Source organism: Heterodontus francisci, chromosome 25, assembly GCF_036365525.1.
Source record: "Heterodontus francisci isolate sHetFra1 chromosome 25, sHetFra1.hap1, whole genome shotgun sequence".
Taxonomy (NCBI): domain Eukaryota; kingdom Metazoa; phylum Chordata; class Chondrichthyes; order Heterodontiformes; family Heterodontidae; genus Heterodontus; species Heterodontus francisci.
This window is the reverse complement of record NC_090395.1, coordinates 47592328-47618839: the sequence shown is the minus strand read 5'-3', so window position 1 is coordinate 47618839 and position 26512 is coordinate 47592328. Positions and strand designations below refer to the sequence as shown.

The 26512-nt window shown below is 42.6% G+C and overlaps 1 protein-coding gene across 8 annotated transcripts in view; it reads left to right on the top strand.

Annotated features, from left to right (window-relative positions):
* Nucleotides 1-26512, top strand: part of hmga1a (high mobility group AT-hook 1a) — a 138798-nt gene that overhangs the window by 49107 nt on the left and 63179 nt on the right. For 5 of the 8 annotated variants that reach the window (XM_068057183.1, XM_068057182.1, XM_068057181.1 and 2 more), the window contains one exon: nucleotides 3047-3673. The exons of 1 other annotated variant lie outside the window; for it this stretch is intronic. In XM_068057183.1, coding sequence (XP_067913284.1) covers nucleotides 3047-3397 — 351 coding nt within the window. In that variant the 3' untranslated portion in view covers nucleotides 3398-3673. Of the gene's footprint in view, nucleotides 1-3046; nucleotides 3674-16521; nucleotides 16573-26512 lie in introns of those variants that run through there. 2 more of the 8 variants (XM_068057184.1, XM_068057187.1) reach the window with 1 other exon arrangement.

Genomic DNA, 26512 nt, shown 5'->3' with positions numbered 1-26512 from the left:
CTTGAGGAAGTGTGGATACACTTTAATCTCTTTTAAACTGATTCAGTGTTTTACATCCCTGGTAGTTGTAAGATTCAATGTCAGTGGAGTGACAGTGCTACATTTGCATTCGATAGCCATAATATTGTTAGGATCTATGTGAAATATGACAACATTAATAGAAATGCAGCTTCAAAGCCAGAGCACCTGCTAACTATTAAATCAGCAATAACAAAACCTGTGTTCCTTGTGGTATTTATTTTATTGAATTGGGTCTGAACAGAACATTTGAGTCTTCCTGTATCCCGCATGCTGAGATAGACTGCATGAAAAACACCACGCCACACTTTTAGCAATACGGACATTTTTTTTCTCTTGGTTTTCTATTCTGCCATCCTGAAAGTACGAATTTACACTGGGGTATGGTTCCACAGACACCAGAAATCCTCTGGCACTTTGTCTAAGTGGACATGCTTCATGTCTGAGCCCAGACAGTGAGTGTTGGCATGCTGCTTGACCATGGGAGACCTCACAACTGGGTTTCATTATGTCCTTATCTGATATTCTCACATGCTCATTGCTCTATCAGGGTGACTGGATAATGATCAGGACTGGGAATGCTGAAAGATATTTTACTCTCCCTAGCTCAAGAGCATTGAGGCCAATGATAATTGCCCTACCACTATCCCAGCTGAGCTAAAGTAACTCTGGGATTAAACCTGGGACCTTTTGTGATCTGTATGTCTCAACAACACAGCAGTCATTGGGAGGAACTGAATGTTGACATGTTTAAGTGACTTTTAAAAAAAAAAAACTCGGATATGCAGGATGCGAAAAATGAGGAGCAATCATTAATGAACTAAAAAATAGGCAAGCTATGTTTTTAAATTCGCTGAATAACTGCAAATCCGCTTGTCAGTATGAATTGGACTAAATTTTCTGCCCATTCATGGTTGGCAAATTCAGCCCTGCTGTGATCACACAGTGCAAGAGCTAATTAAACTAGTAGGCAGCTTACAAAAATGTTAACTAAGGTTTCGGTGGCCAAAAGTGTACAAGAGTCTAACAACACTTGACCCTAATTCTCATGAGTTTCACCAGACATGTTCAGAAATTTACACTGTTGACAGATAACATTAGGTTTATCTGAAGCCAGTTTGTGCAGTCCTGTGTCAAAGCATCCCATTTCTGGAGTTTCTCTAATAATCTCCCTCATTAAAATATTAAGCACATTACAACTTTTAGCCCTCGGTTAAGAGCTCTGGTTGAGGCAAAAAAAATTCCTATGTGTAGTAGGTTCACTTAATTATCATTGAATGAGTTTTCTGTTTGATTTAAAGCTTTATTGTAGCATTTATGAACCAGAAGATTGGCGTCTCTAAACTCATTGTTAGGTGCCTGTCTTGTAAGATTTTTGTAGACTTTTGGGGCTGAATTTTGTGGAAGTGGCAGAGGTCCCACTGTCAGAGCTGAAAGTGAAAGGTGACTCTGCTTAGGTAGGCAGCAGGACCCGGGGTGGCATATTGCTGATGGCAGCCAAGGAAAAGCTTTCCTCTGGGGCCGCCATCCAATTAAGGATAGCAGCCTGCCCCCAAAGGCTGCTGGCCCAATCAGAGGGCCGGTAGTTCAGCAGCCTCAGCAGTGCCACTGCTAGAAGTGGCCATTGCTGAAATTTGCAGCTCCAGGGAGAGGGTACATATATGGCTGGGTGCCCTTGAAGAAAGTTTAGTTGGGTTGGGGGATGCCGGGACCAGGCAGGCAGGTAGGCCCCAGCGATCAGTGCGGTGCGGGGAGAGGGGGTCGATGGGCGCTGACGCACAGTTGCCATGATGACGGCTATTTCCGCCCAGGGCCCACTTTATGGCCAAGGTGGCCCACAGAGGCTGGGTGGCCCTTAATTGGCCTCTTAGGTGGCTTAGTTGGCCTCCTGGTGGACAGCCAATTTGCCAACTTTTCCACTGCTGGCAAAATGGCATGATGCTGGGAAGGCATCGGGCAACCCCCTCCCTTCCCTCGAGACGCCTTCCCACACCATTTTGCTAGCCTTCCTGCTTCCTAGCCCACCCCCAAATAGACTGGAAAATTCCAGCCTTGGTGTATAAAAGGCAGACATTGTTAACCTAGTAATAGCAAACCATGGATATCCATTCAATCGACTTGAATTTTGGTTAACTTTATGGGATTTAAATATGCCTGCTAATACCTTGCTGTTATAGAATCCTTTCTGTAAAATGAATAGAAATGTTATAAGCACCTATAGCCTATATGCATTTTCAAATTTGTTACAGTTTTGTTGCTTTGGAGAATATTTGAGATTAACACTATTTTGTTGTTTTCTGAGCTTTGCAACACAGGTTTTGCAAGAATACAGTAAGGCAATCAGAAATTCCATTCAAATATATGATCTTTTTAGTGCCGTTGTAGGGAAAAATTATCTTGACAAGGCAGAACTACAAGATGGAGAGCCTCTCAGTTAGGGGGAGCTTTGTCTTTCATAACCCGGAAAGAAATAAAAATCTGACTTGAGGAACCCTCTTCCCTCACCAAAATTATGGCAGGGAAGTAAATGCAGTTTCCAATTACAACCTACTGTCCTAGGTAATGAAAATAATCAACAATATTACTGCCATTCAGAGGACAGGGCATCACAGAACATGAGACAGATGTGAGATCCTTTTCCTTGCCCTTCCCCACCCAACATATTAAAGAATAGTTTACAAAACTGGAGGAACTGATTGCTCATGCTCTCTAGTTGGAGGGTAGTGGATAATAACACTTCCTCCAAGTTTGGCCAGCAGTAATGCCCTGAGACCCAGCAGGACACCACCCATATCCCAGCAACAACAATGCCAGTCCCTTAGTAGGTTTCACTCTGTTAATACACTTATTCTTGACATTCTGTTAATACAGTTAGCAAATGGATTACTTGTATTTATGTGATGGCAGATACTGTCCAAATGTTTGGTAAATCAAAACCTTAAAAGTGTGTCTGCTGTGACAGTGGTTCTATTCAAGATTAGTTATGTTTGTCTGTGATATATTGGGTTAATCTTCTTTCTTTGAATAGATGATCCCTAAGAAATTGCAGTTCTTTTCCTTGAAGCCATTGGGGACCAAACTGAATCATTGTATCGACCCCTGTAACACTCTCCACTCTAATTCCTCTGATTTGGAGACGCCTCCTAGACGAAGAAGGAGACTAACAAGAAATTATTCTGCTGAAGATGCCCCGATGGCAATCCAAGAGAGAGACAATGTTCTCCCCAGAGATGGCATCAGTAGGATAGAGAGGCACCTTCAAGAACTCCAGGGAGGTGTGATGAGGGAATTGGAGGGGATACAAAGGGCTATGAAAGCCCTAGAGGACACTGTTAATACCGCCCTGTCAGATATCCGTCAGGTTATCCAAGAAACCTGAATCAGATGCTGGGAAGGAAGGCTGGGTGGTATTGTTGTAAGCTGGCATTATGGACAGGCCATGTCCTTCTGAAATTGCTTGAAGGCACATGGTCTTTAACTGCTGCCAACTATCTTTTTAACTACAAGCCAACTTGATTTTACTTCTCGCAAATTATTTATTTGGTGATTATATTATTCCCCCTCTTTCTAGGTTGTTAATTTGTTGATGTAATCTTAGATTGAACAAAATCCTCGTTGTATTCTTGATTCATGGAGAATTTATTTAATTATTTATGAGACAGGGAAATAAACACTTTATAAACTTAAACTGTGTCTTTGATTCTTTTACTGTCCTCATCTTTCTCCTCCAGTTGCTGCTAAACCGTGGTATTCCTGAACTTATTTTGTGACCAAAATTGTTCAGAATAACTTAGTATAGAACTTATTTCACCACTCTAAATCGAAAGTGTGTGATTGTATCACAGTAAATTGTCAGAAGTATGTGACTTTGAAAAGGGACTGTCCAAATTGGTAGAAAGAATAGAGAGCAACCTTTTAAGGGATAAGAGACCTTTCACTGTTCCCCGCCTGTCAGGTGATGTGGTGTAATTTAGCATGGGGTGAGTCCTGTGTGTTTTGCAGGCAAGCATTCAGAACTGTTTCCTGCCGGTATGGGGGAGGGAGATGAATGAAAAGAGGGCTGAGTAGGCATTTACACAAGGTCAGAAAAGGTACAGTTGGGCTCTGATGCTTCCACAATAAATATCACATACCTTAGAAACCATCTGCCCTAACCCTAATTAATAATGTGCCTCCTCACCAAGGTAGGATTCAGCACTATGTCAAGCTGCGTATTCTGCTTTCCACAAAAGCAGCCTACATTTTGCTTAAGTAGCATATAGATCTTGCCTCTATAAACTCTAGAAATAGTTTTTGAAGAGTACCTTATCGATGCTAACTTTGGTCTGCTTATCAAAGCAGAAATTTTGCAGAACTCCCCAGTGTTCCAAGCCTGAATGTCCCCAAGGGTACGATCTATCCTTATCTTTTTCTTGCCATTTGAATCCAGTCTAGTTTTGCTTCCTTTGCTACAATTGCAATTTGATTGTAATTCAGTGAGTTCTTTGCTCTTAAATAGCCACTGTGAATGATTTGAAATAGGGAGAGCTTGTTCTGTTGTATTGCTATAATTTCTAGTTGTGATGGGAACAATTTGAAAATGACATGGAGATGAAATAAGACAGAATTGCAACCAAACATTGTTTTCACACCGTTTTACAAGCTGATAAATTTGTGACAGATTATCAATATGTCCATTGTATTAAAGATATACTCTAATACTGATATCCCAGTGTTGCCTGACTTGAAGAATGAGCCATGCCAAATAGAATATTAAATGATGAATCAAAACCGAAGCAGTAGTAACAAATATAAGGCAGAATTTTTGCCCTGTACGGAGGCGGGCTGGCGTGAAAATTTGCACTGCTGGCTGGCATGCCGGTACCATCCAGCTCCCGGACCATTTTCCCAGAGGCTGGATTGGCGACCGAAGGGCTACTCGCCCATAAACGGCATAATCAAGGTGATTAAAAGACCAATTAACCCTTAAGGACCTGCCGACGCATTGAGAAATAGGCGATCTGATTGGAGGCCAGTGCTCCAGGCAGGCATTGAGGCCCTCCTCACTTACCTCACCATAGCAGTGGCCACAGGCCGCCCTATGATTGGGAGGGGGTGCAGGTGCTGTGGCTACCCCTCCACAATGGTGACCCAGCAGCTGTATCCATTTATTAATTTAAAAGTTTTTAGAATTGCTGTTAGGGCACCTCAAGATGGAGGCATCCTATCTGTCCCTTACCAAGCTGGACAGCCTCCTGCTGGCCCTCCAGCTTTCAGAGCCCACCTGTTGTCCTTAGTTGAACGGCGAGCCAACCCTCTGGCCACTAATTGACCAATTCGGGGAAAATCACTGCCAGGTGACTGTTTCCCACGCAGTGCGGGTCGGGACTCCAACATCGGGGTCCCAACCCAAAGGCAAGATCCTGTCCATGGACACGCCAATTAATTTACATATAAACACTGACTTGTCCTGCACTAGAGATATAATAATTCTACAGTCCTAGTCCCCTCCTAACACTAACGCTATTAAGTTATACTTAAATCAGACACTATTCCTACTGTACTCTAACCTTACAGTTTGTTTACAGTCATAGCAATTTCAACACATGTTGGATGCTATTGAATGCCCTGAAGACATGGTAACAACAACTTCCATTTGTGTGGTACCTTTAACATAACTGAATGTCCCAAAGTGCTTCACAGGAGGCTATCAATGAAAATTTGAGATTGAGCCATATAAGGAGCTAACAGGTGATCTAAAACATGGTCAAAAAGTAGGTTTTAAGGAATGTCTTAAAGCAGGGGAGAAAGAGGCAGAGAGGCTTAGGGAAGGAATTCGAGAGCTTAGGGACGAGGCAGCTGAAGACTATGTCACCAATGGTAGAGTGATTAAAACCAGAGATGGACAAGAGGCCAAAATTGGAGGAACGCTGAGTTTCTTGGACTGTTGTCAGGCTAGGGGAGGTCACAGAGATAGGGAGGTGCAATGCCACTGAATGATTTGAAAACAAAGATGTGAATTTTGAAATCTAGGTGTTACCAGATTGGGAGGCAATGCTGGTCAGTGATCACAGGAGTGATGGGTGAACGCGACGTGGTGCTAGTTAGGATACAGGCAGCAGATGTTTGGATGAGCTCATCTTTAGGGAGGGTGCAAGGTGGAAGGCTAGCCAAGACAGCATTGGAATATTTGAGCCTAGAGGTAACAAATGCTATGAATAAGGATTTCAGCAGTAGATGAGCTGAGACATGGTTGGAGATGTCCGATATTACAGAGATGGAAGTAGGCTGTCTTGGTGATGGAGCAAATAGGGAGTTGACTATTTCAGGGTTAAATAGGACCCAAGGTTGTGAACAGTCTGGCTGAGCCTCAGATAGTGGCAAGGAAAGAGTGATGGAGTTTGTGGCTAGGGAATGGAGTTTGTGGCAGGGACTGAAGACAATGGCTTCAGTATTTGCAATTTTCAGTTGGAAGAAATTTCTGCTCATCCAGCATTAGATGTCGAATAAGCAGCATGAGAAATCAAAAGTAGTGGAGGAGTCAAGAGAGGTGGTGGTGAGATAGAACTGGGTGTTGTCAATGTACATGTGGAATTTGATATGTTTTTGGAAGATGACATTAAGGGGCTGTACATAGATGAGAAATAGGAGCATTTGAGGGACTCCATAGGTAAAAGTGCAAGAAATGCAGTTCCTTTTTTCTGACCCTTGTGCCCAGACTCCCAGCTTATTGGTTTGCCATGTCTGGTGCAAACGTACTGAGTAAAGAGCAAATTCTTGGCTATTGTATGGTGTAATGAATTCTACCTAGTTTTCCTGCAGTAACAAGCTGTATGCTCTCACCCTGAGGCTTGGCCTGACCTTCTCACTTGGTTTCTAGTACCCTCTGGTTTGGTGATTGTCTGATGAGTCCGGCTGCTCTTTGTAACTCCCCTGGTGTAATGTGAGGGAATAGAGTCTGATGCAGTGATCTTCAAGAAGTATCAAAGATGCTTAACTTTTCTAGTGACAGAGAACCGCATGCCATTTTATAAACTATATAATTCCTCATTTTCACTCAGGCTGGCTAATCCATACATGAGAGTAATTTGTTTCAAATTTTAATTTGGGATCTCACAGCATGATCTGAATTTATTCAGAAGGAGGAGATAGTATTAATCACCTTGCACCAGAGCATTTCTTACTGTCTCACTAATTGCCCTTTCAGCACATGCTCAGTACAGAAACAGAATCTGTTAAGAATGACAATTACAAATGTCATTTAAAACATAGTGAACATTTTTTGAATCAGCTCCAAGCTCTGTGCTGTTTCTGCAATGCTGTCTGCTGTCTTATTTCTTTTCATTGATGCATGCTTTTCATTGATATGATATTTACATGTCAAAATGAAATATTTTGTGTATCTTTATATGTAGAATACTCTTGTTATTTATTACCTACTCTTTAGTGGTGATCAACCGAGCGTGTTGTTTGTCTTTAGTAAGTAGAATTGCATCAGATTTGGAGGTTTATTTCTGCTGTGACTTGTTTCTAATTCGGCATATTACTGATTATATACATTCAATAGGCATGGACTGCATCGAGTATTTAATTCTTCCAGGCTCCACAATGGCCAAACCGTTTTACTGTACATGGAGCTGTCGGTCTGTTGTAAGCCTTCTGTTAAGGAAACGACTCATCATTGGGTGAATGTGACCCTTAAAATGGTCTAGACATTTTGAACCAATTAACTTGAGAAATGTGAGAATTCCGCTACTAATGGTCCTGCCATGGAAACTGCTTTTTGAGCAGTGTTGAGGACTATTTACTTGATTGGAATTGCTAATTTATGAAAGGAAATTGTGGGGAGGCAGTATTATCTGACACTGATTTGCTGGGTGTGCAACATTTGATATATTGGACTGTGTATGCTGAAAACTGGGCTACATCAAAGGTTAAATTATCATCTTTTGAAGCTTTTTGAAAATTAAAGATGTGTACCAGTAAATATCAATGTTGCTCATTGAATTTTAAATAGCTTTAATAAAAATATAATGAAATAGGATAATGGCTAATAAGACCAGAGATGTACATCAAAGATGATAGACTGGATTATAGTAAAGTAATTAATTTTTTAGAGGTCACATCCCTTGTAAGATAAATTTTATGGTTCAAGATGTTTGATAATTTATTTCTTTCACACAGGATATATCGTTGTAATGACTGTTTTGTTATCTTAATACCACTACTGATCCAAACCAATTATCCACAAAAAGCTGCCTTGTGGGTGGGTTTTCATGCCTGTGGTTTTCAATGAGACAAATATTGTTAACCAATTTTATGTTGACTTTTGTACCACACGCAAATAGAATTAAAGAAAAAATCTTGACCTTTTTGGACAAGTACAATGAGTGCATAACAAAGCTTTGTTTATCAAACTGGTTTGAAGTAGGAATGATCAAACTGACCTTGGTTCAAATTTTCATTTAGTCTGGAACTGAGCTCATATCAGTTCACACAAATTCTGTAAATTTAAAAGACGTGAGTATCTAGCAGCCAAATAGGAGTAAGCGGATAGCTCTTTCAAAGACCGTAAATGGGTATAATGGACCAAATGGATTCCTTCTGTCCTGTAAAATTCACTGATTTTACATTTTTTTATATCTGTGTGCTTATGAAAGGGCATTTAGTTTTATTTTCTAAATTTGCTTTGTTTGTGTCTATTTCCATAATTTTTATTTGTCCTGGTACAATTTATTTATGTCTGCTTTATGTAATTTAATGTCCTTATATTGTGCAGACTCAATTTTAATCCATTTTTATTTATGCTTTAACTTTAACCAGCTATCAAGAGGTTAATTCTGTTTTTCTGATTTATGTGCTTTGCTATTGAGACACAACAGGTTACATAAAATATGAAGAAATAATATTTAATATGCATTAAGTCTAGGAGATGCGCTACCTACACGTGTATGCAAAGCCTCCCCAGTAGTCTTAATCTCAACCTCAAAAGTCTAATCCTTCTTGTATTTTTTTCTCTTTCTCACACTGGGCATTTGCCTTTTTTCAGTTGATGCTGCATTATGAGTTCCTATAGGAACATGGTTGGCTTACCTAAATTGTTAGTTTGGGATCCTTGCAGATGGCAGAAAGAGGAGACTTTTATCCTGTCAGTCCAAGCTGGATTCAAACTCCAAGGGATATTGGTTTCAAAGGCATCAGCAGTGAGCCAGTACCTTGCCCGACACAAAATCATGTGCAGGCCTAGACAGTGAGTGTTGGCAGGCAATTTAACTGTGGTGAGCAACAAAACTGAGCCTAACCCGACATCCGCAAACCAACATTTTCCAACAGACATCAATTGATAGCAGCCGGAAGTGGGAAATCTTGCTGATTATTTTTCTTTACCTCAGCCTAAGGGCATTAAAGTCAATAATAGCACTCCAGTTCTGGTGTCGTCAGCTAACTCAGCATAGACTGAGAGTAGAACATGGGACATTCTGGTCTTAGTATTGCATCAGGCAATGCCTTTACTGATTAGACTGTCAGGAGCTCAATGGCAGCTTTTATTGAGACATTCAGGTAAGACATGTTAAGCAAATACCGTCTTTATTCATTGATTTTGCATTCGTGACTATTTGCACGAATATAGCGTCTAGGGATAGATTTGGCAGAGAGTTTGTGGAGTTTATGATGACGTTCAACAATGATGGTCAGAAATTTCACCCTCAGATGGGGGCAAATATGGAGGCTGGCGGTGTGGATTTTCGCGCCACCAGTCAGCCTACCAGTTTGCCAGCTCCATCTCGCCATCGGGCCATTTTCCCAGAAATGGGATTGGGATCAGCAGGGCTACCCGCCTGCAAGCAGTGGATAGCCAATTAAGCAGGGTAAATGCCCGATTAAGGTCTATCATCAGAGGCTGATTGGAATTTTTCCGTCTGCTTGTAGGCCTCCCCCCAACCCCCAACAGTTGGGGACTAGGCTGTCTGCATGGTGGCGACCTCCTGCTGGCAAACCAGGGGGAGGGGGTGGGGCACCAGCATTCCAGGCAGGTTCTGAAGCCCTCTCTGACTTTTGGCCACAGTTGTGGCCAGAGCCCCCTCCACAATGATGTTGATGCCATATTTTGTTAAAAGTTTTAAAATGTGCAGAGAAGATGTCTTAAAATGGAGGCACCCTCTCTCTTACCTGAACTGCAGGCTGCATCTCCTTAATAGATGGAGGGCTTCCTAGTGGCCCTCCAGCTTTGAGACCCCGCCTGCCGTCCTTAATTGGATGGCAAGCCTGTCCTCTGGCCACTAATTGGCCAATTCAGGGAAAATCACTGCCATGTGACTTTTGCCCACACAGTGCGAAGTTGTGACTCCCATTTGACCTTGATGTCGGGGTCCCAACCCAAAATCCTGCCAGATCGCTTTGGTCTTCCCAAAGTTTAGCTTGAGAAAATTGCAGCTCATCCAAGACTGGATATCAGATAAATAGTATAATAAAACAAAGCAGTGGAGTGGTTGAAAAGGATAATGGAAAAGTAGAGATGGGTGTTCTCAAGGAGTATGGTAGCATAGTGATTATGTTATTGGACGAGTAGTCAGAGGCTTGGATTAATGTTCCAGAGACATGAGTTCAAATCCAAACATAGCAGCTGGAGAATTTAAATTCAATTAATTAAATAAATCTGTAATAAAAAGCTAGTATTGGTAATGGCGACCATGAAACTTCCTGATTGTCGTAAAAACCCATCTGGTTCACCGATGAACTTTAGGGAAGGAAATCTGTTGTCCTTACCTAGTCTGACCGAGATCCAACTCCCACAGCAATGTGGTTGACTCCTGTCTGTCCTCTGAAATGGCCTAACCAGCCGCTCAGCCACTCAAAGCGGCTCTATGCCACCTTCTCAAAGGCCATTGGGGATGGGCAACAAATGCTGGCCTTGCCAGAAACACCCACATCCTGTGAATTAATTTAAGAAAAAGTATGTGGATGTAGATGATGAAGAGGAGGTTAAGAGACTCCAGAGATAATGGTGCAGGGCTGAGAAGGGAAGCCATTGCTGTATATGCTCTATCTATGATTGGATAGGTAAGAGTGGAACTAACAACAACAAATTTTATATTTATATAGAACCTTTAATGTAGAGAAATGTCCCCCAAGCGACGGCAGCTTCAATGAGCAGGGCAGAGAAAAATGGTGTAGTTGACAATGTTAAAGTGTTCATAGAGAAATGGGAGGGACAATGTACCATGATCACAGTCATGGAAAATGTCACATTGTGAGCTTCTTTCAGTGCTGTGGAAGGGTTGGAAACTTACTTTGAAAGATTCAAATGTAGTAAAGCAAGTAACCAAAGGATTTTGCAGGAAATAAGAGGTGGAACAAGGGAGGTGGGTGAAGGAGGAGAAGGTGCCAGAAGAGTAAGGGGGGAAGAGACTAAGGTATGACTTGGTGATGAGAACCATGTCATCATCTCAGTGGTTAGTTGGATCAAGTGATGGAAAGTATAGCCAGGTGGTTGGGGAGGCGGAGGGGTGGGGGGAGGGGGGGGTGTGGGAGTGGACGTTGCTGGGAGAAGCTCAAGAGGTGAGGTGAGAGTGTCAAGGCAGCATTTGACTGAGTATGGCATCAAGGAGCCCTGGCAAAACTGGAGTTATTGGGAATCAGGGGGAAAACTTTCTGCTGGTTGGCGTCGTACCTAACGCTAAGGAAGATGGTTGTGGTTGTTGTAGGTCAGTCATCTCAGCTCCAGGACATCACTGCAGGAGTTCCTCAGGGTCGTGTCCTGGGCCCAACCATATTCACCTGCTTCATCAATGACCTTCATTCAATCATAAGGTCTGAAGTGGGGATGTTCACTAATGATTGAACAATGTTCAGCACCATTCACGACTCCTCAGATACTGAAGCAATCCGTGTAGAAATGCAGCAAGACCTGGACAATATCCAGGCTTGGGCTGATAAGTGGCAAGTAACATTCGCGCCACAGAGTGCCAGGCAATGACCATCTCCAACAAGAGAGAATCTAACCATCTCCCCTTGACATTTAATGGCATTACCATCGCTGAATCCCCCACTATCAACATCCTGGGGTTACCATTGACCAGAAACTGAACTGGAATAGCCATATAAATACTGTGGCTACAAGAACAGGTTAGAGGCTAGGAATCCTGTGGCAAGTAACTCGCCTTCTGACTCCCCAAAACCAGTCCACCATCTGGAAGGCACAAGTCAGGAGTGTGATGGAATACTACCAATTACTGGATGGGTGCAGCTCCAACAACACTCAAGAAGCTTGATACCATCCAGGACAAAGCAGCCCGCTTGATTCGCATCCCATCCACAAACGCACTCCCTCCATCACTGATGCACATGGGCAATAAATGCTTGCCCAGCCAGCGATGCCCACATCCCAGGAATGAATAAAAAAAAAAGCTTCAGTAAAATGCAAACTGTGGTCGTGTGTGAGCCAAGTTTCAATGAAAGCTAAGGCGCCAATGCAGTCATCCACAAGAAAGTTGTGAATGCAATGCCATCATCCCCTTTGACATTGTTAACAAATACGTTTGTGACAGGATGGTGGGGTACACATGCAAGGCGTGTTAGATCTAAGGCCTTTGTATTCCAGGAGAGCTCTAATGGCACACACTGGCCTGAACTTTTTTAGTGACAGTTGACATTGCTGGACTTTCAATAGATAGCATTGCTATTCAAACACCGGCATTATTGATTCTATAAATAAGGAAAGTCTTGCTAGTGATACCACTAGCGATGATAGCGAATGTTCCATGTTGCCCAGTGGTGTCAGAATTGCTCAGTCAACATCATGGTTCAACATCTGATCTGTGTAGACAATAAGTTGGCCAACTATTTCCTGGTATGCTTACAAAAATGGACTGAAGTTGGTCTTGAAGAAATGGTCCTGTCTGCATCTTGTAAAAAAAAAAAATCAAACTTTCAGGTCAAGTCAGTCCAAATGCTTGATAATAGTGGCTGTAGCATAAGTTCTCTTGATTTCATTGATTTCCAGAGTTATCCACATGGAAATCAAAGGGTTTAAACCTCCTTACATTAAGCAGATCCAAAGCAACCTCCCTTCTCCTTTGGAGAATTCTGTTGCTTTAATCAGATTGTAATTTTTTTCCCTTCTGGACCCAATAGTCTGACCATTGAACTGTAACAATTACTAGCTAAAGCCAAATTACCCAGTGCAGCAGAAACCTTACTGATGACTAAAAAACGTTCTATGAGTTCTGCTTCTGGTTTTAAGTGAAAGATATTTCAGTTATTTGGTTTACAGATAGACTGGACTCTCCTTGTGAGTTCTTGGTAATTCTTGAGTATGTTAACTTTTTTTAAAACTTGGATAGCAATCCATTTCAATCAGAGGGTGTTTTGCAGCTTAGAGAAACATATTCTGTATCCAATTTGCAAAGGGATTTTGCAGATCTTTGTTTTCATTCCAATTCCTGATGGAATTTGAATTTAATGTTTAATAAACACACTGTACTTTTGAACCATTATGTTCTGGTGAGGTGATATTTCCTAGCTGGCTTATGCCGAATCAAGTATGGCTGGTTGACCACTAATGCCCTGGCATTCAGTTGACTAAAAGAAATCTGGTTAGAAGACGGGTTCTTTTCATCCTTTTATGGACAATTGCCTAAAACTTGCTGATATGATAGTATCTCTCTTGGATTACTTGGGCCAAATGGATCAGATGGTTTTTAATGTGCTTCCAGTCTTCCAATGGAGATTGAGATATGAATGTACACATCACACTGGATATGTCAGTGCAATGACTTTGGCATGTTATAGCTTGACTTAGCTAATTTTAATAAAGAGCATTGCTCAGATGTTTTGTATGCATATTTTTTTTCTTGTTGCTAACAACATTCAACAGTTTAATTGACTCAACAAGACCCATCATTGAAGAAATTTGCCAGGAGGGGGAAGAAAGTTAGACTTGTAGATCACCAGAATAAATTTTAGTGATGAAAGAAAGTGTTGAATTATATAGAAACTATATAAATCATATTTTAATTTGATTCATTGATAATTGCATCATAAGGCAATATTCATTTACATTTTTTAATTTTATTCTAAAAATTTCTTTCTGTCTCTGACCTACAATTTTCATAACTGCATCTGTAAAACCTTGTGACAATTACCACCTGAAACCAGTGATAAAATGTAGTTTAAAATTGCCTTTGCAAAGCATGAGAATGAATTAAAACTCAGGGAAAATCTTATTTTTTTTCCTTATAAAGTGAAAGAGATGAAGCCCCCAAACCCCAGTGGCTAAGAATTTCATTTCCAAAGAATATGTTATGAATATCTATGTGGTAGCATATCACCATTTTGAAAATATGTACATTTTAAAGTACATTTTCTTTGTTGTAAATTAGTCTTGTGCGTCATCTTAAGAATTAAAGTTTGCCTTTTTGCATGTTTGGGTTTATCAAATCTATGGAATGGAAGTACACTTAGTGGTTCTTCGTGGAGTTATTGTGGTCAGTTATACACGTCAAAATTTTTGTTCCTGGATTTTTGTCATGGTTGGTCAGCATCCCTACAGACTTGAACCGCCTTGGCTCTACTGTGTGACTTGGTAGTTAACACTGAGTAAAATGAAAATGGTGTTTAGCTATAAATATACAAACTTAAATAATTCTGGAGAGAGAATGAAAAAGGAGATACAACATTATATAGGATATGACAATCTGAAAATTATATTTTGTATTTAGAAATTCTTTAATGTTATGAAGAACCAGATTAGCCTTAGGATGCATTTGATCTATTACAGCAGTCTCTGACTGAATCTGTCATTATTTTTGACCTTTTACGAGTCTGTCGAAATAACTCAAAATTTCTGAGTGTTACTTTTGTTTGTTAATCTACCAAACTGCGTCATATAATTCATGGTATGCTGCACAGTTGTGAAATGTAATTGTACTTTTCTTTGTTTAAACAGAAATATATAATAGGCGTTCAGTGCAAGTTGTTCAAATGTACATTCAGGTTTCATTCTGCTCCTGCTATTCAAAGCTGTTTTTTGTTTTTCTTTGCGTTAAATTGAATTATCCAGTAATTTGAATTAAACCTTGTAAATAAAATAGGACAGGAGGCATTTTGTATTTGAGGAAAGATTAAATTAATAGATAATTTGAGTTAAAAGACTTTGAATCAAGATGAGTAGGTTGGATATAAAGGAATGAAAGAGGAAACTGTATTAATTAAAGCAGGTCACTCCAAGCTGTTGTCTTTTTTAGCCTAGTCCACTACTTTGCATCAAATCCACAAAAACAAAGCGGCTTTTTATTACATTGGTAGATACAGCATTTATAAAATTTGTAGCAATGTTTACATTTTTGAACAGCTGCTAAGAATTGTTTGTAATGTGGATGTTTTCACTGTTTTAGCCTATATCTTCTCAATACTGCCTTTTCAAATACCTTTAGTCTGGCTTTAGTATAGTCCCAGCACTGAAACCAACCTAGGCAAAGATCCTGTATGAGTTTAATTGTGAAATCTTATCCTCAACCTTTTCACAGCCTGAGATATGGTTGGTCACTCCATCCTGTTTTGTTGCCTCTCCTCTGTGGTGTAACTTCACGAAAATGTATTTAAAAAAATTTCATTGCTATCTATCCCAGTGTTCAGCACAGCACTTTCAATTGATTCTTCTCTCATGCCTGCATGGTTTGGTATGGCTCAAGATTCCATCCTTTTCCCCATCTATGGAACCCAATCCTCAATTCATTGCTCTATTTAGTTGCTTACTCATTCTGAATTTGATAGTGCGTAACTGTGCCCCGTTGCTTAACAAGAAGCTGAGTATCAAAGCCCATTCCAAATCCATTTCAACTCTAAGACCACCTGCTTCCATGTCTGAAACATGATCTCCTGTATCTCCACTTTGCCCCCACTGGCACTGACATTATCAATCATCCCTTTATCACTCAAGGATTGACTTTTCTTGCAACCTCCTAACTGACTTAGAAGCCCGATCCTATTTAAACTCCAACAGATCCAAAACTTCAATATTTGCATCTTAGCCCATATGAAATTATGCTAATACATCAGCTCTGTACTCAGGAACCTCTACTGCCTCCCATTCCAAATGTATTAATTTAAAAATACTCAAGTTCATTTACAAACTTCTCTATGATCTGTACTCTATAGCCTCCTCCAACTCTATTTCATAGCTTACATCCTCCATTTTTCTGTGTCTGGACTACTATCCATCAACTTTTCCTGCACTGGTGATAGAGCCTTCAAATATCATGGACCCTACATTGGAATTCTGTTCCTCTACCCCTCCTCCATGCTTTGTCTTTTCCCATTGCCAAAAGCCTCCTTAGAACCTACCTCTTTGATTTCCATCTTTGGCCACCTACCCTGCATGGTTTGTGAAGCATTTGTTAAATTAAAGCTGCTGTATAAGTTTAAGTTATTTTTGTTATGATCCTGAGAAAATGAACAGATTGGTAAACCAGAGTCAGACCATCATTGCTTTGCATGCTAACTATGTTTTCCATGGAATTCCAGAAAGGTGAAACTTCAGGAACTAAAAAACCGAGAGGTAGACCAAGAAAAAGGGTAAGCATTTTGTTTTCCCATGCAAAAGCATTTATTTACTAACAGTGTTTGTTACTTTTCTCCATTTTAAACCTTGCTTTAAGCCTGCTTTAGTGATGTAGTTTTCTCAAAGTGTTGTAAATCTCTTATTACACCTTTAAAAAGTTTATTTTTTATTGCACCAAAGTGTGTAGTATATTTCCTGGCACTCTGCATAAGTAAAATTCTCATAATAGAAACTAACCGTCATGCAAAGCTAGATTTCTTTAGGTATGAACTTTATCATCTTTATGCATGTTCTGTCATCTCAGCCATGCTTATCATACACCTGCCTCAAAACTTGGAGAAAATGTGAAAGCAGCTGTAAGATTATCAGAACAGTTATAGTTGAAATAGCCAGTTGTTGGCAATGAATTTAAGGCACCTAATTCAATTTGTTCAATCTTTCTTCTGACTCGCTTTGTTTTATTTTTATCTACTAACTTATTGGAAGTTGCTACTACGTTAAATGGAACTATTTGTTTTTTTGAGTATGCTGACTTTTGTACAAAGGAATTATTGGCTACAAGTGCCATTTATGAGTCTGTGACATGCATGCTCACTTCTGGAGCGAGTTGCAACAAGTGCCATTTTGGTGAGGGCGTTAGTGGCATGCAGGGAGCATCTGCTAGAAGTATGCAGAGTTGGCAGATCATGATGGCAGACAACATGTAATTCAGATTTGATGACAGCACTGCCATTTTGGAGTTCAATGTTCCAGCTAATGCATCTCTTAAACACCCACACCTGAACGTGCATTCAGCAGCAGGAAGGACACCCACCACTGGCACTATTTAAAGGGATCATCAGTTACTTCCAGGTTAGTTGCTGATTGATCTCTACTGGTTCTTACTGTGATTGCAGAAGCGTTTGATGGTTTCTACAGTTCTTTAAAGTTCCTAAGGTCTACTGGGAGTGGTTTGGCACCCGCAGAAGGACTTTGTCCTGACTTCAAAGATTCTGCGTGGGTTCAGTACTATGCATCCCTCTTGGCCTACAGCATGACGAGGCAAATGAGCAGAGGAGACACACAGCAAGACAAGCTGCTGGAAGAGGGAGGAGGAGGGAGAGAAGCACTGTCAGCAGGAGGCTATATCGTTCAGGGATCAAACTTCCTTCCTGAACTTCAGCGAGGAATGGTGTGCCAGACGTCCTCGCTGAAAGCTGCCACCTGCTGTAGCCACATCTGCAACCTCAGAGCAGGCAAAGATGGCATTGCCAGTGGCTGTGAGGTTGGCCATGCCCATGAGTTTTTATGCATTGGGCTCATACAGCCTAGAGCAGGTGACATTTGCAACATCTCCCAGTTTGCTGTCCACTGTTGCGAATAACTCTCCTCCTGACTCCCCAATGCTTGTCCACCATTTACAAGGCATAAATCGGGAGTGTGATGGAATACTCTCCACTTGCCTGGATGAGGGTGGCTGAAACAGCTCTCAAGAAGCTCGACACCATCCAGGACAAAGCAGCCCTATTGATGGCACCCATCCACCACCTTCAACATTCACTCCCTTCACCACCGACACACAGTGGCAGCAGTATGTACCATCTGCAAGATGCACTGCAGCAACACACTAAGGCTCCTTAGACAGCACCTTCCAAACCCATGACCTCTACCACCTAGAAGGACAAGGGCAGCAAATGCATGGGAACACCACCATCTGCAAGTACCCCTCCAAGCCACGCACCATCCTGACTTGGAAGTATATCATCGTTCCTTCACTGTTGCTGGGTCAAAATCTTGGAACTCCCTTCCTAACAGCACTGTGGCTGTACCTACACCCCAAGGACTGCAGCGGTTCAAGAAGGCAGCTCACCACCATCTTCTCAAGGGCAATTAGGGATGGGCAATAAATGCTGGCCTAGTCAGCGGCGCCCACATCTCATGAATGAATAAAAAAAAGGTCTACGAAGCTACCACACTGAACTGTGGTGGGTCTTAAAGACACATAAGTGAGGATTGATTCAAAATTTAATGATAGGGGCACTGTGTATTGTTTAGTAAAGGAGATGATCTTACCAGGAACATAGAGGAGGGTAGAAAGGAAATTATATCCCATACAGCAGTGATCTCAGAACAGATGCTAACAAACGGATGGTATAGGTGCTGTCAGCTTTTCACAGTTAGCTTTTCTAGTCCTGCTCATGCAGGAACTGAGAAAACATCTTATTACTGAAGTCATCCCATAATGCTTTGTGGGTGAGACATTATATACCCCACCCGATTTACCTTGCAGTTGACTTCAAAATTGAAACACAGATCCGTTTCATTGCTGGGGTTCTGCCTCTTTCTTTGTAATGAATTTCAGGGCATTTTTTCCACTAATTTGGAGTGCAAAATCTTTGGAGATGGAAGAGACAGTGTGAGCAAATGCGAACTGCCAGTAATATCAATTATCGGGGTGGTACTTACTGGAAAAATACTTACACTGAACTGATGAACTCTGCTGATCTCTGTTCACTTTGAAATTAGGAAGTTGGGGCTAAGAGAACACTTTCTTATTTATGCAGTGGCCCTTTCCTCAGATGGAGTGTTATAGTCCATGAGTTAGAGGAACTTTGTCAGTATTTACTGCAGGTGGTTGAGGTGGAAGAGCTAAGTAAAGATGAATGCTTCAAGAAGAGGAGAGATAGGGACACGAAAGCTAGTATTTAATTAATGAAAGAAGTAATAACTGAGACTCAGAGGAGACCTCAGTCCCCTAGACATAAAATACATAAAAGGGTCTGGGGTATAAAGGCCACCTTTTTAAAAAAAAAAAAGGTCAGATACAGAGTAAAGCTCCCTCCACACTGTCCCATACAAAAAAAAGGGGTTAGATACAGAAAAAAGCATCCTCTACACTGTCCCCATCAAACGCTCCCAGCACAGGTACAGCATTGGATTAGATACAGAGTAAAGCTCCCTTTACACTGTCCCCATCAAACACTTCCAGGACAGGTACAGAAAAAAGAAGAAGAGACCTCATTCATGTGCAACTATTTGGGGGGCAAAAACAGGTGTTAAATAGGTGCAATACTAATAAGCCTAACCTTTGAAAGTCTGGATTTAGCACATAATTTTGATTGGAATTGCTAATTACCATAATTTAAACTTGCCTTGTTACTTGTTCATGGGATGTGGGCAGTGCTAGTAAGGCCAGCATTTATTGCCCGTTCCCGAATTGCCCTTGAGAAGGTTGTGGTGAGACAACTTCTTGAACCACTGCAGTCCATGTGGTGTAGGTACACCCACAGTGCTGTTAGGGAGGGAGGGAGGGAGTTCAAGGATTTTGAACCAGCAACAATCAAGAAACAGCGATATAGTTCCATGTCAGGATGGTGTGTGGCTTGAAGGGGATCTTGCAGTTGGTGGTGTTCCCATGCATCTGCTGCCCTTGTCCTTCTCGATGTTAGAAGTTCCGGATTTGGTAGATGCTGTCTAAGGAGCCTTAGTGTGTTGCTGCAGTGCATCTTGTAGATGGTACACACTGCTGCCACTGTGCAGCAGTGGTGAAGGCAGTGAATGTTGAAGGTGGTGGATGGGGTACCAATCAAGCGGGCTGCTTTGTCTTGGATGGTGTCGAGCTTCTTGAGTATTATTGGAGCTGCATTCAGTTTTGCTAGGGTTCCTTGATGTCACATTCAGTCAAATGCTGCCTTGAAGTCAAGGGAAATCACTCTCACCTCACCACTGGAATTCAGCTCTTTTGTCATGTTTGGACTAACGCTGTCATGAGGTCTGGACCTGAGTGGCCCCGGTAGAAGCTAAACTGAGTATCGGTTGCCATGTTGCCTCAATGTGCTAAACTGGAAACCTACAAGTGTAGTACTCAACTGCTGATCAGATACAATTTTTGTGGAGTAGTATATGTGGGCTCCTCGCACCCAGTTCCATGAAAGGTATAGAGTGCTCTGGCTGGCACAGTACAGGGCGGCTCAGGGACCAAGGCAAGCACGCCTATGTTCTCTGATATGGCACTGGAGGTCCTGGGGAAAGAGTCCCAGAGGAATTGGGCTATCCTGTTCCCACTGGAGGGAAGGATGCCATCTCACTCCCCTTGCCCTCCTGTCCATCCTGTCCCTTACTCCAGCAGCAGCTGATGCTGCTCTGCCTGGCCTTATGTCCTCCTCGGATTCCTTGCCCAAGCCAAGGGGACCCCTAGCAAGATGCCTATGACCAAGATGCCCTTTCGGTGACTTTTAAAATTTTTTTTATTCATTCATGGGATGTGGGCGTCGCTGGCCAGGCCAGCATTTATTGCCCTTCCCTAATTGCCCTTGAGAAGGTGGTGGTGAGCTGCCTTCTTGAACCGCTGCAGTCCATGTGGGGTAGGTACACCCACAGTGCTGTTAGGAAGGGAGTTCCAAGATTTTGACCCAGCGACAGTGAAGGAACGGCGATACAGTTCCAAATCAGGATGATGTGTGACTTGGAGGGGAGCTTGCAGGTGGTGATGTTCCCATGCATTTGCTGCCCTTGTCCTTCTAGTTGGTAGAGGTCCCGGGTTTGGAAGGTGCAGTCTAAGGAGCCTTGGTGCATTGCTGCAGTGCATCTTGTAGATGGTACAAACTGCTGCCACTGTACGTCGGTGGTGGAGGGAGTGAATGTTTGTGGATGGGGTGCCAATCAAGCGGGCGGCTTTGTCCTGGATGCTTCTTGAGTGTTGTTGGAGCTGCACTCATCCAGGCAAGTGGAGAGTATTCCATCACACTCCTGACTTGTGCCTTGTAGATGATGGACAGACATTGGGAGGTCAGGGGGTGAGTTACTCGCCGCAGGATTCCTAGCCTCTGACCTGCTCTTGTAGCCACAGTATTTATATGGCTACTCCAGTTCAGTTTCTGGTCAATGGTAGCCCCTAGGATGTTGATAGTGGGGGATTCAGCGATGGTAATGCCATTGAATGTCAAGGGGAGATGGTTAGATTCTCTCTTGTTGGAGATGGTCATTGCCTGGCACTTGTGTGGCACGAATGTTACTTGCCACTTATCAGCCCAAGCCTGGATATTGTCCAAGTCTTGCTGCATTTCTACATGGACTGCTTCAATATCTGAGCATCCACGAATGGTGCTGAACATTGTGCAATCATCAGCGAACATCCCCACTTCCGACCTTATGATTGAAGGAAGGTCATTGATAAAGCAGCTGAAGATGGTTGTGCCTAGGACACTACCCTGAGGAACTCCTGCAGTGATGTCCTGGAGTTCAGATAATTGACCTCCAACAACCACAACCATCTTCCTTTGCGCTAGGTATGACTCCAACCAGCGGAAAGTTTTCCTCCTGATTCCCATTGACCTCAGTTTTGCTCTGGCTCCTTGATGCCATACTCGGTCAAATTCTGTCTTGATGTCAAGGGCTGTCACTCTCACCTCACTTCTTGAGTTCAGCTCTTTTGTCCACGTTTGAACCAAGGCTGTAATGAGGTCAGGAGCTGAGTGGCCCATCTCTTTTTTGACCCACATTTTTCCCTAAACTCTCTCCAAGCTCGAGATGAGACCCAATTCCCAGTAAACAGCTAGCCCCCAAACATCCCTTTCTGTCTCCTTTACTCGATAATTGGTATAGTTACCCCTTCCTAGGCACTGACTCCTCCTTTTTTAAATTGCCACTATATCCCCTCTCAAAAAAGAACAGCCATCTGCTCCTGTGCCCTTGTAAACTGTCTTCCCATCTCCAATTTGTGTTTCTTCTTGGTACTTCCCAGATCTTTTTTTTTAGAACATTACAGCGCAGTACAGGCCCTTTGGCCCTCGATGTTGCGCCGACCTGTGAAACCATCTGACCTACACTATTCCATTTTCATCCATATGTCTATCCAATGACCACTTAAATGCCCTTAAAGTTGGCGAGTCTACTACTGCTGCAGGCAGGGCGTTCCACGCCTCTACTACTCTCTGAGTAAAGAAACTACCTCTGACATCTGTCCTATATCTATCACCCCTCAACTTAAAGCTATGTCCCCTCGTGTTTGCCATCACCATCCGAGGAAAAAGACTCTCACTATCCACCCTACCTAACCCTCTGATTATCTTATATGTCTCTATTAAGTCACCTCTCCTCCTCCTTCTCTCCAACGAAAACAACCTCAAGTCCCTCAGCCTTTCCTCGTAAGACCTTCCCTTCATACCAGGCAACATCCTAGTAAATCTCCTCTGCACCCTTTCCAAAGCTTCCACATCCTTCCTATAATGCGGTGACCAGAACTGCACGCAATACTCCAGGTGCGGTCTCACCAGAGTTTTGTACAGCTGCAGCATGACCTCGTGGCTCCGAAACGCGATCCCCCTACTAATAAAAGCTAACACACCATATGCCTTCTTAACAGCCCTATTAACCTGGGTAGCAACCTTCAGGGATTTATGTACCTGGACACCAAGATCTCTCTGTTCATCTACACATCTGTTCATCTGTGCTCCTTTCTCCAATACCTTCCTGTGTGTATCAGTTACTGCACCTCCCACAACAGCGAAACAGCCCAAACAAGGTCAGAGTGACATTTTCTGTGAATGTGACTGTGATAGTTTTCCACCATGAAGCAGTCTGTGTAGAAATGCAGCAAGACCGAGACAGTATCCAGGCTTGGGCTGAAGTGGCAAGTAACATTCATGCCACACAAGTGCTAGGCAATGACTATCTCAAACAAGAGAGAATCTAACCATCTCCCCTTGACATTCAATAGCATTACAATCGCTGAATCCCCCACAGTCAACATTCTGGAGGTTACCATTGACCAGAAACTGAACTGGAGTAGCCATATAAATACCATGGCTAAAAGAGCAGGTCGGAGGTTAGGAATCCTGCGCCGAGTAACTCGCCTTCTAACCCCCCAAAGCCTGTCCACCATCTACAAGGCACAAGTCAGGATTGTGATGGAATACTCTCCACTTACCTGGATGGGTGCAACTCCAACAACACTCAAGAATAAATGAATTAAAAACAAACCCTTAACCTCCTTGATTTCTTTAAGAAGGTGGACTAGACCATCCTTCTTCTAGTATCTCTCCTCTGTTGTCCAGCTCAGTGAGACATACATATCTGATTACACAGCACATCTCTAGCAATTGTTTCCCTTCCCACCTTCCCACCACACACTATGGCTGGGATTTTATCCAGGCGACGGGGATCTCGACCACTGGCTGAAGCAGGAGCCCTGTGTTGCCTCCCCTGGGGAAGGCCCGCCAAATCAAGTGCCAGTTTGGAACTTAAATGGACAGTGGGCAGGCCTTCTCCGAGATTAAGGACCCTGGCAACGAAAGTCTCACCCTCTGAGAGCTGCCGGCCAATCAGAGGCTGGAAGCTCTTTGAGTGAGCAGTGCCACCCTGGAAGTGGTGGCTGCTTCTGGTAATGCACCCATCGGTAGCCGTGGATCGCCGAGAGACCCAGGCTCCAGGTAAGTCAGGGCAGGAGGAGTTTCGCGAGGTGGGGGATTACGGTGGAGGGGGGAGGGGGGTGTAGTGGGGTGGTCAGCAGCAAGGGCAGGGGGTGGCTCTGAGCGGGTCCCCTGATAACTGGTCCTTTGTTCAGGCACTCAGTGCCTCTTAACAAGGGACCCCACCCCGGAGCCGGCAGACGACCCGCACCAGTTTGTATGGCATGCTCTCCGTGCGCGACAGCCTGGCTCGCCGCTGGGCTAATACCAGTGGAGGTTGGGAAGATGCCCTTAATTGGGCATTAATTGCCCATTTAAGGGCCTCAATTGGCAGCAGGGCAGAAAGGCCTTAATTTGGGTGGAGGCGGAAAGGTAGGTGGTGTCCCCACCACGCCCCCCTCCCCTGCCACCATCCCACCTGATTATATACTCTCCCCACCTCCAAAGTCGCCATAGGGGAAAGCATAAAATGCCCCCCTAATGTTGTAATTTGATGACATTTTCTGCAGACATGAGTTCAGCCTCCACATGTACGCCTGGCCACACAGTTCTACGTTTTCACCACATCCCTCAATCCCTCCACTGCCCCTGTGCTGTCTCAAGACGTCAGACGTCTAGTGTTGAATGATTTACAATTTACTCCAGCTAAACATTGGGATGATCGATGCCATTGACTTCAGCTTCCACCACAAACTCCACAATCTTGCAATCAACTCCATCCATCCTTCCTGACCACTTCATTGTGAACCACACAATTTGCAGCATCAGCATCCTGTGTCATTGCAGAGACCGTTACTTTCCCCTCTAAATCATTGTGTAACTTGACCCTTATCTCAGCCCATCTGTTGTTGAAACCCTCATCCATTCTATTTTTTTAAATCTCCAGTCTCAGTTACTCCAATGCTGTCCTGGCTGGCCTTCCATCCTCAATCTTCAAAAATCATAGCTCATCCTAAGCTCTGCTGATGTACTCTATCCTGCACCAAGTTCTGCTCACCTATCACCTTCTCCTTTTATACTACTATTGGCAGTTATTATTGGCGAGTCGAAGAGACTTAGTAGTTGGCAGGAAAAAAGTCAGAGGCGCAAGGGGAGAGCCAACTGTGCAACAGCCCCGACAAACAAATTTCTCTGCAGCACCTGTGGAAGAGCCTGTCACTCTAGAATTGGCCTTTATAGCCACTCCAGGCGCTGCTTCACAAACCATTGACCACCTCCAGGCGCGTATCCATTGTCTCTTGAGATAAGGAGGCCAAAGAAGAAGGGCAGTTATCCACTCAACAGCCTACATCTTGCCTTTCTACTTCCCATTCCTCTTTTGAGACCCTGGTTAAAATCTATCTCTTTGATTAACTTTATGACTCAACGTCCTTTTTTTCTTTAAGAAGCTGTGAATCACCTTTGGATGCTTTTATACATTGGATGGACGTTGTGAATCCCAGTTATTTTTCACTTTTTTTCACAAAAATATACATTAATCATAAAATTTGTGAAAGCACATTAAATAACAATTCAAATTTGACATTATATAAAGTGCAATACAGAACAATCTCTTTCAATATAGTACATCAGGTGCACTTGGCATTACAGGTTATATTTACAATATACATTTACATTTCATATCAACATTTTCTGGCGCAAACAACCTGAGGGGGTTGACAGAGTTTCCAGCACCTCAGTATACTATGGTGGGAGGGCCTTAGACAATGGTGTTATGGTCAAGTGAGGAGGGGGTCAAAGGGCTTTCCTCTTTTCCCTCTCCTTGTTTGACCACAACAAGTTTAATTCTTTCTTAAAGTGGATGTATTGGCCAATTCAGTAGGTGTTTGATTACTTACTTAAGCATCAAACGTAAAGAAAAAGCATATAATTGCGCAAAGATGGGTGGCAGGTCAGACAATTGGACAGAATATCAAGGACAGCAAAGAATGACTAAAAGATTGATAAGGAAGTAAAAATTGGAGTATGAGAGAAAGCAAGCTAGAAATATAAAAACATAGAGTTACTATAGATATTTAAAAATGAAAAGAGTTAACAAAGTGAGTGTTGGTCTATAGAAAGTGAGTCTGGGGAATTAATAAGGGAAAATAAGGAGATGGCAGATGAATTGAACAGGTATTTTGCATCGGCCTTCACTATAGAGGATACAAGTAACATCCCAGAAAGAGCTGTAAATCAGTAAATGGAAGGGAGGGAGGAACTCAAGAAAATTACAGTCACCAGTGAAGTGGTACTGAGCAAATTGTTGGAGCTGCAGGCTGACAAGTCCCTGGGTCCTGATGGACTTCATCCTAGGGTGTTAACAGAAGTGGCGAGTGAGATAGTTGATGCATTGGTTTTAATTTTCCAAAATTCCCTAGATTCGGGGAAGGTTCCATTTGATTGGAAAATAGCGAATGTAACTCTTTTCTGTTCAAAAAGGACGACAGAAAGCAGGAAACCACAGGCCAGGTAGCTTAACATCTGTATGGGGAAAATGTTAGAAGCTATTATTAAAGATATTATAGTAGGGCACTTAGAAAAGTTCAAGGTAATCAGGCAGAGTCAACATGATTTTGCGAAAGGC